This window comes from Ixodes scapularis, unplaced genomic scaffold (genome assembly GCF_016920785.2).
Source record: "Ixodes scapularis isolate PalLabHiFi unplaced genomic scaffold, ASM1692078v2 PGA_scaffold1__304_contigs__length_218370807, whole genome shotgun sequence".
NCBI classification, from domain to species: domain Eukaryota; kingdom Metazoa; phylum Arthropoda; class Arachnida; order Ixodida; family Ixodidae; genus Ixodes; species Ixodes scapularis.
The window spans coordinates 199,429,401-199,443,783 of NW_024609846.1; the positions used below are offsets into that span (position 1 = coordinate 199,429,401).

A 14,383-nucleotide genomic window follows, 5' to 3' on the forward strand; every position below is an offset into this window, starting at 1 on the left:
GGCTCTCGGAACTACATGCAGTGCAGGATGCAGAACGGTACCCATGGGCTAGCTGCAGTTGTAACCCAGTGCTTGTAGTATATCGCAGCTGCTTGGAAGGGAGAGAGGCCACCTCCTTCATGCCGTGGTACTGGGAAAAGCAATACCAATTAGCCGCAGGCGTCGAGCACTTTGTATTTCTGTGCATCCACAAAGCATTTCTGGGACAGCAACGACAGAAAACTTCAGTAACACAGTGAACAAAAAAGAGACCAAAAGAGTAGGCATGCAGGCGAGCATGAATTGTAGACACAGCTAAAACTCGAGGCACAAGGAAGCAGAAAGAGGGCACATGAAGAGGCCTTTCGACTTCCTTACATGTCGGGCTTGAGTCTCGTACCGGGTAGTAAGAAGCAACAATACTGGTTCCCTGGCCTTTCCTGTCTCAACAAGCCTTGAAACAAAGATATCCTACTCGTCATTCATCTCGTTTTCTCTTCTCGGGCGGATTAAAGTGCACGCTGCGGCAGTAAACTGCCTCGAAGGGGTTCAACTCACACTTCTAAGAGAATGATTGGCGAGCAACTTCTCCATTGTGTACTACGTGCACTCCATGTTTTAAAGGGGTACTCCGGCATTTTCTTCATTGTCCCCGATTTGCCTAAGAACTTGCTAAGCACATCAACAAACATCGCTGAAATAGTAACCGAAATATCTGGCCGAAATAGCTTTTTTTTCGCAAAGTTACAGAATTTACAATTTTGGTCACCATTCTGTTTTTCAAAGTGGAAAGCTCTACCGGCAACATTGAAATTGAGACGTCATGGGAAGGCAAAGGTTCACTCTTAGGGCTGTAGACTTTGTTCACAAGTGATCACAAACAGTTTCATTGTGTCAAAAGAATGCTTTGGAAGGTCGCCCCAAATCCCATCCAGCAGCACGAAACAAATGCTCGGCATAGTTCATTTCTACACAGCCGCTCGAACCGTGAGCCTGTCACCCCGCGACGCAAGGACGTAACTAGAAGGGGTTCATGGAGCCCGGCCCCGCCCGGCCCGCCGCTGCCGCCCCCCGCCCCCAAAACAAAATCCTGGCTATGTTCCTGCGTGACGTCACGGCAATGAAAAGCACAAGTATATTTCAATCTTGGATTGGCATTATACACGACAGTGGTAGGAACATTACTTGTGTCGAGCTAGAGAAGCCATATTGGGGGCTACCCCAGCTACGTCCACACTGGCTTTCATGGCAGTTATGTGCGATGCAGACAGCTTTCACTATTTCAACCGAGTGCCTAGGCAAACAGAAGCAGCCACATAAGACAATCAGGAAAAGACGCCGAGTTGTACAGGCTAAGGAGGAAGGTCATAGTGCAGCGAGCTATCTAGTCCAGGCTATTCCTCTGAGAAATGCAGTCGGTGGAAATGTAGGTGAGTTATTCCCGCCATTAATTTAGGTAACTAATGCAAGCATTACACTATTTTGCATATTTCTCTACTGCAACGCTAGTCATCCGCAGCAGAAACAACGCCCCAAACTAAAAAGAATTCTCGTTACATTGTTAACACAGACATCAAGTCCGTAAGCGAGCTGGAGTTCATCAAAGCACAACCGAGAATCTCTCGGAAGTACTTGGTTCCTTTTCAGTAGTTATTGAATGAAAACACAGTGCAGTGGTGATTACCATCAGCACAGCCTTGCCACTGGCACTGCTGTCCCTTGGGTGGCACATGCACGACATGGCCTACAAGCCACATATATCCCTAAAAGAAAGCTGCATAGGATGCACTTACCGTGGCTAGCGTCGCCACCCAGCAAGCTTGCACAAACCCTCTGCATGGCACGCAGTGCTGTTCAGAACAGAGCGCCACTGGCTAGCCAGTTAATGCGAAGGCTTGTAGTGTCTTGCTGCTGCCTTGGCAAAGCTGCAAGTCACCTCTTTCACGCCTTGTGGTGCCCATCAGCTTCAAAAGAAACGGTGTTGAGTCGCGACCAGTAATATGCAAAACAAAAACGAGAACGGCTCGGTTATTAATAAGTTGTGTGCAGCAGAGGCACGGGTGCGAGGGCGTAGCTCCGCAGAATGTTCTTTTTGCACGGCTGCTCGTGCAAAAAGGGCGCTTTTGTGCTCGGGCTTGTGCCTTTTCTGCACACAACCTATGTTACAGAGTGTATAGCACGCCTTCGAGAGCACTCGCGTGCGGCGAGAAATCCATAATATAAGGAGTATTCACTGGGCGCCATATTTGTGGGTGCTGTTTAGAGCGCATGCCCAGAACGAGCCCACATTAATAGGCTGCTAAGACCGACAATCTTGAAGGTGCGGAATGCACGTTACAAAAGAACTGTGGAAGCTTGCCATCAGCACGCGCTCAGCAGTCGCGCACACAGCTATGGCCGCCAGTGAATACTTCCTATACAAGGTACGATCGCAGGAAACCTCGCAGGGGTGCAGGAAGCTGCAAGTGCACGGTGCACCAGAATGTGAAACTAGAGGTGGTGATAGAATTTCACAGTTTGAGAATATGACGTTACTTGGGTCAAAATATAGAAACGATAAACGTAACTGCCTTACCGGCTGATGATAAGGGCCACCGGAGCACGACCAACTATTTTTTGTGATCGGGGCATTCGATTGGACGCGGGTTGGTAAAGATTTGAAAAACACGAAAGAATAAAACATGTAGGGACGAAGACAGACAGCGCAGTTCTTTGTTGACATGAAATGTAAGATCAAGCACATTATTTTGTCGGATCAAATGGTTTTGTTGAATTAGGTTTAGCTCGCAAGTTAGCCGTTCTTCGGCGGGCTTTCAGCTTTCTGAGATGGTTGTTTTAATTGTGAACGCAGGCTCAAACAATGTAGGCAGCGGCGCCAAATAGATCTGAAACGAAGAAACAGCTCGGACGCGTGGAACGAACACACATAGAGATCACATCACAGGAAAACTCAAACCACTCACCTCTCGTTCGACGACGGTTCGTCAGGCACGATGTTTCCGATGTTTCTCCGGGCGTTGAGGAGACCGCGTCTGTTTCCGTGCTCCTATTGGTCGTGACGTCACCAAATTTCATCCAATAAAGTGCGCGCCGAAGTTTTCTCTAGTCGCCGGTTTCGGAGCTCGGGTGGAAAAAGCGCCGGAAAGTTGCCGGTGCTTGCCGGAGAACCACCACCCGAACGGTGCGCGCCGGCCGGAAACTGACCACGCGAACACTATTGCCGGTTTTCCGGCAAAATAAGTTGCCGACGATTGACCACGCGAATTCGCCATAAGCGAACGAAACAGCTTGCGAAAGGCGGCAAAAAGAAAAAAAAAAAAAAGACCCACCAAACTACGAGAAAACAAAAACAAAGGAGCTTTTTTTCTCTTTTTTTTTGCGCAGCGCAGTTTGGTTACGGGGGGGGGGGGGGGGGGGGGGGGGGGGGGGGGGGGGGGGGGGGGGGGGGGGCAGGGGCAGGGAGGGTCGCGCGCCGCGCGCAAGGAGGTAAGAAAGAGGAGCGGAGAGGCCCTCTAAGCTAACGAAACAGCTTGCGAAAGGCAGCAAAAAGAAAAAAAAAAAAAAAAAAAACCCACAGGACTGAGAAAAAAAAAAAAAAGAGAAGCTTTTTTTTTCTCTTTTTTTTTTTTTTGCACAGCGCAGTTTGGTTACGGAGGGTCGCGCGCCGTACGCAAGGAGATAAGAAAGATAAGCGGAGAGCCCTCGTCTAAGCAACGCGGCAAAGCAAACAAAACAGCTTGCCAAAGGCGGCAAAGAAAACTGAGGAACTAAGAAAAAAAGAAAACAAAAAGTTTTTTTTTTTTTTTTTTTCTGCTCAGCTTAGTTTGGTTACGGGGTCCGGCGCCGCGCGCAATGAGATAAGAAGTTACTTCGATTTTTCAGGATAAAAGGTCCGTTCATTATGCGAGTAAATACCGACGCAAAAATTTTACTTCGCGTGATGAACGCCCCCCCTAACTTTGCATCGATTTTTCGGAAAAAAGTGCGTTCATTCTGCGAGTAAATACGGTACTCGTTTCACGGCGGAAATAGTGCTTATCGCCAAAATAATGCGGAAAATATATTCTCAATTTAGCTGTTCAAACCGGCTCGCACCAGTTTGTATTTTTGTTCCCCAGAGCCAGAACAGGGGGGCTATGTTGCACGTTTTGGACCAACAGGAGACTAGGGAGAAGGAAGTGATGCAGGTGTGAATGAACGTATCTTAGCAGCATCGGGCAATGCGTCATCAGCAACTCCACCAATCAACAACCAAAGAGCGTAGTTGACGTCACTTTCTTCTCCCTAGTCTCCTGGGAGTCCAAAACGTGCAACATAACCCCCCTGGACCGAAAGTCGTGAGCCCAAACCCGAACTGAACCGATACAATTTTTGGTTCGACACTCTGGTTCAGACAGTTTTGTTTGCGCTAACCGACCACGTAGTGGCCGCTTATAAGCGTTTGCAATGAGGTCGTTGATATGGCCACCGAGATCTGTGCAACGCTTCATAGCGGAATGCAAGGAGCTGCCTGGAGCTGCCCAGCCTCGGGGTATAACGGCGGGTTTCCCCCCCCCCCCCCCGTTTTAGTCGGCAACATGAGGGATTTTGTACAATGATGTCTCAGCCTTCGCAGGAAATCGTCCATGCGAGTCTCACTTGTTATTTGGTAGAAATATGTGGGAAATGGTAAAAAAAAAATATACGGCACATTTTGTTGGGTTAGCAGAGAGCTAGACTAATGCGGCCTGTGCGGGCAAGTTTAATGGCCAGGGCATAATACAGAGGGCTAATCGTCGCGAGGACTCGGCTAAATAACTAAAATATGTTGTTTTTTTAATTTGTGAAAATAAATGCCCCACTTTCGCCATGCAGCAGAAAGGGAGGTATGTACGGTTGGCTCTTTTTAGGGGCGAAGCTCCTTATGGTCTAGCCTTGTCCGGCCGGCGTCCGTGCTCACATCGATCTTGCTGGTGCTCATGTAGGGCAAAAAAAAAAAAAAAAATGATGAAAACAAGAAAAAATGTTTGCGCAGTCGACAGGATTCGAACCTGTGCGGGGAGACCCAATGGATTTCTAGTGCATCGCCTTAAACACTCGGCCACGACTGCGGGACGAGTAGGGGGCTCTGAGATGTGCTAGTAACTCGAGAGCTGGGGATGTCATGGATGAAACGTTGCATGTAGTCGCTCAACGCCTATACAGGAGAGGGCGCTGCAGTCAAATGCGTCTATAACCGCGTTCAACTTTGCATGCATTGGCTCAACGTTTATAGACGAGAGGGGGCAGCGGTCAAATGCTCGAATGCGTGTATAACCACATTCCATACCCCACATTCTCTTTCTGACATGGATGAAAACGAACGAAAGGCTCGGCATGCTGCGGCTCAGCGTCTACGCAGACAAGCACCACCAGAGCTTCGCCCCAATCAACATCATTCACCACGTGGAGATGCGGTCATTTATTTACAAAATTTACAAAGCGACTCGAGGCTCGATAAAAAAATAAAAAGGGTAAAAGCGGGTGGTTGCAGCCAGCTGCTGGCGTTTGTCCCTTGCAGGGGGCAGCCCTCCTTGGATGAGGCATGCAACACCTCCTAGGCAAGGCCACAGTGCCGGAATTTCTACGTCGAAAACCGGGTCGACCATGTCACCCGGGAGTGTAGAGCAATCATCATAACTCCTCGAAGAATGCCACTCTTGCCTTGGTTGATCCGGACTTGGTCTGCAAAGAGAAAAAGGCACACATTTGCATTTGGGAGTGATCGGGCGCCTGCCTGCAGATGCCTCTCACATGGCTTGTATGCACCTTGGCCAAAATAAAAAAAAATGGAAATTGTCACGTTTGCAATCTTGGTCGCATTCACACGCTTCAAAGCAGAACGTTACCATAAAATCTCCCACCAACGCCACCCACGGCAAAAGTACCCGCGCTGGTTATCCTTCGGAATGACAAATCAACTCTTATAAACATGCAACAAAGTAAAGTAACCAATGTCGTGGACATGGCAGTAATGTTTCTTGACCTTACCAATCTTCTTGCATTCCTTTCACGCTCCAAGGTTCTGTTCTAACCGGCAGGCATGCATACTCTCTTCAACGTCAATAATCGAATTATTCCACTTGAAAAATCATTTTCCAGGCATCTGAGGACGATTGCAACCCCTTTACGAGAGCTATCAATTTTATGTGTTTTCCTGAAAAAGGACGTTCAGCCAGATCTTTGAGGAGCGAGCGTTTGTTTCAGATTCTACGGAAAAAATCCTTTAAGAAAACAAATGAGCAAAAAAGGGGCCAAAAGAAGTTATTCTTGAACACATTTAAGGACAAAAAAGGACTGCTGTTGGGGCAAGGTAAAAAGATGAGAGGATACAGGCAAGGAAGAGGCGGGCAAAACTGGGGAGTGCACGTCCGCCCTTTCACAGTCGGCTTTTTCCCCCAGTTTTGTGCTCCAAAAGGACTAGGGTTTCTTCTTTAATTACCTAATGGGAGCCCATACAGTGCTTGCAAGCTGTCAAGGTTGTCAAGCATCGAATACAAATATTGAGGAGGAAAAGCCTTTCTTCCATTCAGACTCCACATCACTTTAAAGAGCCATCGGATGACGAGCTCTCATCTTTTAGACGAAAGGCCTCGATTGGCCCTACCACCCGAGAAGCAAATCACGTGTCCATTTTCCAAACTATAAATTATCCCAGCGAGGTGAAACATTCAAAGTCTGCCAAAGACATAACGGAAACCAGTACCTATCGGGGCAATGTTTCGACGGGAACTCGTCCAGGGCTAAACAAATGGCAGACTCACCTTCCTTAAAGTAGAATATTTGTTCTCCCCCTTGAGGACGTTGTCTTCGTAGATGAGGTCCATGGAGGTGAGCTTTTCCTCCACTTTGAGCACCTCTATCTCAGACTTGAGCTCCTGCAGGTGCTCCTGCAGGTGCTTGCTCTTCTCCAGGTACTCCACCCTGCAAGAGAGCACTACGTCAGGCACACTGCCTGGAATGCCTCTTCCAACGGTAGCATTCCGTGGGGGGGTAGTCTTAATGTTCAGCAAATAAAAATGCGTGGATAAGAACCAGCCCGAAAGAGAGCTTTCTAATTTCTGCAAAAAGTATGAGCTCAATTACCGTCAGGAGGAGCGACCGAACACGTGTCTGCTCCAACGACACAAGTGGCGAAAAAGACCCCAAGTGAGCGCCTCCACTAGGGACACATTCCGGGCACCCCTCCATACAAGGAGGTTATAAGGGGCAGGAGGTGGCGTCTGTATTCTCCATACTTGAAGCCAAGTCTAACGGAAGTGGGCAGGGCCACCAAATGCCTTCTTATTGTCTCGGCTATTCAGACGATACATTTCCTACGTCTTTTTTCATTTACAAAGTTCCCTATCTTTTACCACAGTCTCGGGTAATTTTCATTGTGATTAGGGAACTCAGTTAACGGACGCCGCCATGAGAATATGGGGCAAAGATCCGCAGTGCCATGGCATTGCCATAGCAACGCTGTTGTTTTCCCCATGATTTCATGGCGGCGTCCACTTCGGTGACTAACAGGCGAGATTTGGAGCCCAACACTTGCCTGACCAGTAGGAAGTCGGCGTGTAGCGGACACTCTCGACACCGCGCCTGGAGCGTCGCCTAGAACGAGCCGTCATAGCGCGGCTTTGGAAAGCGATCGCGTGTCAGTCGTTGTACGCACAAACGCTGAAAATGGCACCGCGGGTTGAGAAAGCCGTACGAAACCTGCTTTCAGAAGGTGTTGGTTTCACACTGCCGTGATGAGAATGCGGGCTCGCATCGAAACATCTTTTGGTGCGCCGATCGAATAGAAAGCCAGCCGCGACAGTGAGCAGACGAAGCAGACCGCAGGCACAGAGCAGACGTAGCCTAATCCTATTGACAGAGCGAAAAGCAGACGATGGGAGCTGGGTTGAATTTACTTTGGATGAGAGCGTGCTGGTGCGCGAGGCAGTCTGGGATTGGGTTGTTTTTCCGGCGTCGCTGGGTATGACGTCATGCCGGATCCTGCCCTATTTAAACGTCCTTGCCTCCATAGAAACCTTTAGGGCTGCTTTTTCCTTCAACTTTTAGGCGAGCAATCAAGTTCCATGATAGCAATGAGCCTCTGCCACTCCTCAATGAGTCTGCCCCCTGCACGTAAAAGCTCGCAAAATATTTTTAAGTCTCACACATTCCCGAAAACAATGATCTTGTACACTTACCAACGATAGCCTCAAGTTTAGTAGTTCTAGTTGTGCCTACTGTCTGTCAACAACTGGCTACTCATGTGGTCATATCACTACACTTAGCGTCTCTGATATGCAACAGTTCAGACTGCTTTTACTCAGCAAAACACCACCCCATTCGAGCCCAAGTGCGTGCTACGCCCATTCTCCCTTTTCCTCAATCTGCACCAACAACTGGCAGGCCGGCTGCTCCACATCCTTAAAAAAACACTGACACCCACCAATTTTTTTTTTTTTTTTTTCAGTTTTTTAAGGCGATTTTTTATGGTGTCGGAATACTACCCAATTAATATTTAGGTACAAAGTCACATTTTTTTTAATAAAGCCAAAAAACGCAACTGCATGAAACCGAACCGCACCGCACAGTGAAGTGGAGAGGAGAGAGTGGAGTGCCGGAAGTCACGTAACTACACGAAACCGTGCGATTGTATTTTTTTTTTTTTCGCGCAGCAGATAAAATGCATTGCGGGATTTGATTTGTTCGCCGTGCGATTCTTTTGCAGTTATGTTTGTTCCGCTCGCTGTTCTGTACTTCAAGATGAGTTGTTTTGTACATTTGAGTGTTGTTTGGCAATTAGTAGGGAGTGCTTGTGGTGAATTCCCGTGATCGGCTCCGAAAAGAATACTCCCAAGATGTTGCGTGAAGAGCTGCCTCAGATGTCCTGAATCTGAAAGTGGCGTTGTGCGGCAAAGCGCACAAGTTTCCGAAAGATTAATGGGTCGCGATCAATTGCTGGCTGCAATTCCTGTAGAACAGTAACGGGAACCTCGGAGAGCGGACGCTACCCGATTCATATGCTCCTTGCATTCTGTGGAAAGTCTACATTGAGTTCGCAGGTGTCAAAAATGGAATCCCATACCATTTCGTTCAGCGACATATCGTCCACAACAATTATTTTTATCAGTGGTAATTAAAAAAAAAAAAAAAATTGCAATATGTTTGCAAAAAGAAAAAAAAAAAAAGGAAAAAAAAAAAAGGTACTCCCAGCTAGGGATTGAACTCTCGCCCGCTCTGTGTGAAGCAGACGTCTTTCCACTGAGCTACTGGGGGAACTCTTTTGTTAGCAATAATGCAGCCGGTCAACTTTAGGTTGGAAAGTTTGATGCTGATTTTCCTCCAGCAAAAGCACTCCCGGGTCGAAGTCTGGCAGCACCACGCATTGGTCACAAGAAACTGTACGCGTGCGTATTCAACTCGAAGTACGCACTACGTGCCTGACGTTTGAGCGAGCGATGTCTTCAGCCACGAGAAGGGACGACAACTCGGCGACGTCTTCGCGCAATCGGCTTGCTGGTCGGGCGTGTCGTATGGGATGAATACCAATTCTTCTGATCGGTCCAAAATTTTTCTTTCGAAGGAAGACGGAATTCGCCGGTACCGTGAACGATACCTCTGAAGTAGAGGTCCTCCGCCCGTCATCCGCTGCCGTCCGCGAGTCCCACGATACACGAAACGACGCCATGTTGAGAATTATGCAGTGAATGCACAGGATGCTTCCGGTTGTCTGTGCTACCTTTTTTTTTTTCAATCAACATATTTGCAGCTTTTTGAAAGCCACAAAAAATGGGTTTCATATTTTTTTTCTATTTTTAATATTAAGTGCGTGCCTTCAATGACCCACGACTTTGATTAAACTTGGTGGTCGTGTCTAAACCTTAGAAAACGGCCCGTGACCACAGAAAAGAGAGTGAGCGCGACTCAAACTGGCCAGTTCTCGATCGGCGGTATTGGGCCGAAAGAAACCGAATTTTGAGCTGCAAATTCTGTTCTGGGTAGTTGGGCTCTCACATGTCACGTACAACTAAAAACCTCGGCGAGCATAAATACCCTGTCAGTGTTCCTTTAACAATCGGCTCTCCTTAAAATGTGAACATATTTACAAATTCAGTTCCCACGGTAGGACACCAGCTGATCCGCATGGGCAATGCCCACTGGCACTCTGGCTGTCCTCAAGGTGGTAGCCATTGCAGCCAATTGGGAGGTTGAACGGCGATAAATCGTGAATACATCGTGGTCTTGATCTTCTCTGCCAGCTTCAGTAACGGCTGCCGTTTGAAGAGGAGCGAGTTCCTTTTTAGCGAGCTCGCTAGGAGCTGCAAGCAAGATGTCTCCAACATAAGCGGCCTTCTGCTGCTCACGCTGTGGTACTGATCCGTCCGTCTGCTGCATCATGACGCCAACAAGTCTGGCGGTACATACACCGGATGGTGAGACATCCTCTGCTTGACAAGCCCTCACTTGTAACGGTTCAGACTGCTTTTAATCGGCAAAACACCATCACGCTCAAGCCCAAATCCGCGCTACGCCCGTTGTTCATTTTCTTCGTTCTGCACCAGCACCCGGCGGGCCGGCTGCTCCACATCCTAAGACATGTATACCTCATTTGTGCAATTTCGTGTGTCCATAAGATTACATCTTGCCGTGAAGTTGCATCTGGTCCGTGGCATTACACCTCACCATGATGCCATACCTGTCCGTGACGTCACATTTCGTCCGTGACACTCATCCGTCCATGACGTTACGTCTTGTCTGCGATGTCACATCTCGTCAGTGACATCTGTCTGTAACATTACGTCTGCCTGTGGAGTTATATCTTGTCTGCGACGTTATACCTGACCCTCGTGTCACACCTGTCCGTAATGTTGCATCTCGTTCACAATATTGCGTCCACCTGTGACATCTTGCCTCTGAAGTTACATCTTGTCTTTCAAATTCTATCTGTCCATGAGGTTACAACTCGTACATGGCGTTACACTCATCCGTGACTTTACATCTTGTCCGTAATATTACCGTATTTGCACGAATATAACGCAAGTTATATTCGTTGTCTTTCAAGTTTTCTTTAGAAATTACGAACTCCAAAACACACCAAGCATTTTATTCGGAATGGAGCTTGGCCACGAGGCATGTGGGGGAAAGCCATCCCTACGACCGAATGTGGGAGATTGGGTGCGAAAAGAAACGGGGGTGTAGGGAGGAAAGGTAAATGTTCTTGCGGCACGTAAAGAGAGGAATACAGAACGTCAGCGGCGTTCTCTGTCGTGTCCATGTTTGTACAATGCACACGGCTGCAAAAATGGCAAAAACATGACGCGCTGCACCGGAGTGCGAGACATCGGCCAGTTTGAGCCGAGCCAAACTAAGACCGCCAGCCGTATTTTTGCAATCATGAAACACGAGGTGTGTGTTCATGCAGAGGGACCCTAGCAAGGGACAAGATGGTTCATTGCTTCCAGCAGTCTTTGTTCCGCCAGTGTATTTTTTAGTTTCTGCTCGAGCGTGTTCTGGCATTTGTGCTTCTGCTTCGGCACTTGGCAAACCAACCGACTTGACGATGCATCACAGCGAGAAGGAGCCGAGCAGTGACCATGAGTGCAGTCAAAATGGACATCACCACTTCTGCTAGGCCCTCCGACTAATCTGACCTCGCGTTATATTCGTCTCATCGGAAGCGTTCCTAGAGCCCCCCAAAACCCATTCCAGGTCCCAAGGCCACAATGCAGAAAGAGAGGGCACAGACCTCTCCTTCTCGATCTCCATGGAGAGCTGGGCCATGTCCGAGTCCGTGGTGAGGTCGCAGCTGATGGTCACCGGGGAGTGCATGCCGTCCACGGTGAAGCTGCTCAGGTCCCGGGGGCCGCCCCCCACGGGAGACTCCGGCACCACCACCGAGTTCTCGTACGACTGCGCGGGGAAATCATTTCATGGATTAATCTCAGTTTATAATGGCTGGCACTCGGTTGGTCGACTCTTCATCAAAACACTTTGGCGAATGCTCGGCCACCGCGGCCTTTATGGGTGGGCCAGGTGGTTTAACATTTTTCTAATGAGCCGTCGCAGACTGTCGCTGCGAAACGGCGTGAACGCAGGTGAAGGGAGGGTTAACACGCATCTTAGTTATTCGCTAAAATGTTGATTCGCTCATATGACCGCTGTTTGCTTATGGAAATATATTTTTACTTTTTGTCATTTTGTAGGAAGGATAACTCGGCAGTGAGGAAAAGTAGCGCCGTAATTCTTTATGAAACATGTAAAAATACAATTGGGAAATGTGCAACATTATTGATTATGCTAAAACTATCCACAATACTCTTTTTCTTATAATCTAGCGCAGAGAGAAAATGCGTAATATTTAGCCGTGCCCGCTGAACTTCTATCGCACATTACAATAGCTTTCCTGTAATAGAAAAGATTTTAGGTTCAAATAAAGAAGAGAAAGATGTGAAAGGCTGGTATATTTTATGTTTAAATCATCCCGAGCATTTAAAAAAATTGTAGCGCTTTTCCACTTTACATGAAGATGGAGGACTAGCGAACCTGTTATCTTCATGACGTCTAGAATGATGCCTAGAGGACGATGTCTAGGACAACCTTAAAGACGACTTCTAGGACAACCTCGAGGATGACGCCTAGAGGATGACGTCTAGGACGACCTCGCGGATGACGTCTAGAGGACGACGTCTAGGACGACTTCTAGGACGACCTCGAGGACAACATCTAAGACGACCTCAAGGACGACTTCTATGACGAGCTCAAGGACGACTTCTAGGACAACCTCGAGGACGATGCCTAGAGGACGACCTCTCGGACGACCTCTCGGACGACGTCTAGGATGACCTCAAGAACGACGCCTGGGACGACCTCTATGATGCCTAGAGATGATAACAAGGGACCAGGACCTCACTTTCTAATAAGCTCAAAGAAGGCAGACTCACGCTGGTTGCCCCCTCTTTTTGTTTTTATTCATTCATACTTGACCCCTCTTTTTGTTTTTATTTATTCATACTAGCCACGACCAGTGGGGAGTCTTCTGTCGACATGCGAGGACGCATTTCTTTGTTTCCTGACCCTAGCTTACAACAGCCTCGCTGTAAGAAAAAAAAAAAAGACCGCATCTCCACGTGGTGAATGATGTTGATTGGGGCGAAGCTCTGGTGGTGCTGATGATATTGATTTTACGGAACGTGGTTACATACGCATCTGAGCATTTGACTGCAGCGCCCTCTCGTCTATAAATGTTGGGCCAATGCATGCAAAGTTTAACGCGATTATATACGCATTTGACCGCAGTTCCCTCTCCTGTATAGACGTTGAGCGGCTAAATGCAATGTTTCATCCATGACATCCCCAGCTCTTGAGTTACCACCACATCTCAGAGCCCCCTACTTGTACCGCAGTCGTAACCGAGTGGTTAAGGCGATGGACTAGAAATCCATTGGGGTCTCCACGCACAGGTTCGAATCCTGTCGACTACGCAAACATTTTTTCTTTTTTCATCATTTTTTTTTTTTTTTTTTTTGCTTTACACGAGCATGTGAGCACCTGAGCTCACGAGCACGAGCACCAGCAAGATTGATGTGAGCACGGACGCGGGACGGACAAGGCTAGACCATAAGGAGCTTCGCCCCTACAAAGTGGTTGTATGTTTGTGCTGTCGTGCACTATGCCAACGGAAGTACAGCATCTTCAATGGCGCAAATGACGAACCGGACTTCTTATCGTTGTAGAAGTTGTGCACCTCTTAGGGCAAACCCCATGGAACGGTTTTCATTCAACATTAATACACTTTATTTATGGGGAGGTGCGGGTTGAAAAACAGCAATATTGTGCAAAAAATGTGATTTTGGGTTTAATTGGGTTATATTATTTTTTATCTTTATATTTGATGTATAAAAAAATTAATGCCCGTTGGGATGGCGAAATTAGTCAAATATACATATTTGAAGACCCCATGTAACCCACAACGACATGAATTTGAGCCCTTTTTCTCCGCGTGGCACTTCAAGTTGTAACGTCATCCGCCATCAGGTTTACATTGAGAAGTAGGCCTAGCCGTCGCCTCTTCATTGCAGTCTTCTGTAGCTTCAATTTCTCACAGAAATCTATTACCAAAATATTATTTTCTGCACCGCGAAAGAGTATAGCTACACATCTATGATAATATTCCAAGACATTTTTCTCTTTATGTAATTTTGGGGCACGTTCAAAGTTTGTGAGGAAATATTGCTGTTCTTAATATTGTGCCATCACAACCAAATTTGGCACGCATATAGTTTAGAATATGTAGAAGGTTTGGATAGAATATGTATATATTTTTTTATAAAATCTTTAAAAAATGTTTGTTGGCCCTTTGAATTGGCATTTTTTTGCTATTAAAAAAAAAAAAAAAAAAAAAAAAACA

General features: G+C 47.3%; 1 protein-coding gene across 1 annotated transcript in view; it reads right to left on the reverse strand.

Moving 5' to 3' along the window:
• Positions 1 to 5,404: 5,404 nt before the first annotated feature.
• The window catches only part of LOC120851029 (merlin), a 41,539-nt gene continuing 32,560 nt past the window's right edge, over positions 5,405 to 14,383 (reverse strand). Inside the window, exons 13-15 of the mRNA XM_040223604.3 lie at positions 11,723 to 11,886; positions 6,762 to 6,921; positions 5,405 to 5,682 (exon numbers count right to left, since the gene is read on the reverse strand). Coding sequence (XP_040079538.2) covers positions 5,632 to 5,682; positions 6,762 to 6,921; positions 11,723 to 11,886 — 375 coding nt within the window. The 3' untranslated portion in view covers positions 5,405 to 5,631. The remainder of the gene's footprint in view (positions 5,683 to 6,761; positions 6,922 to 11,722; positions 11,887 to 14,383) is intronic.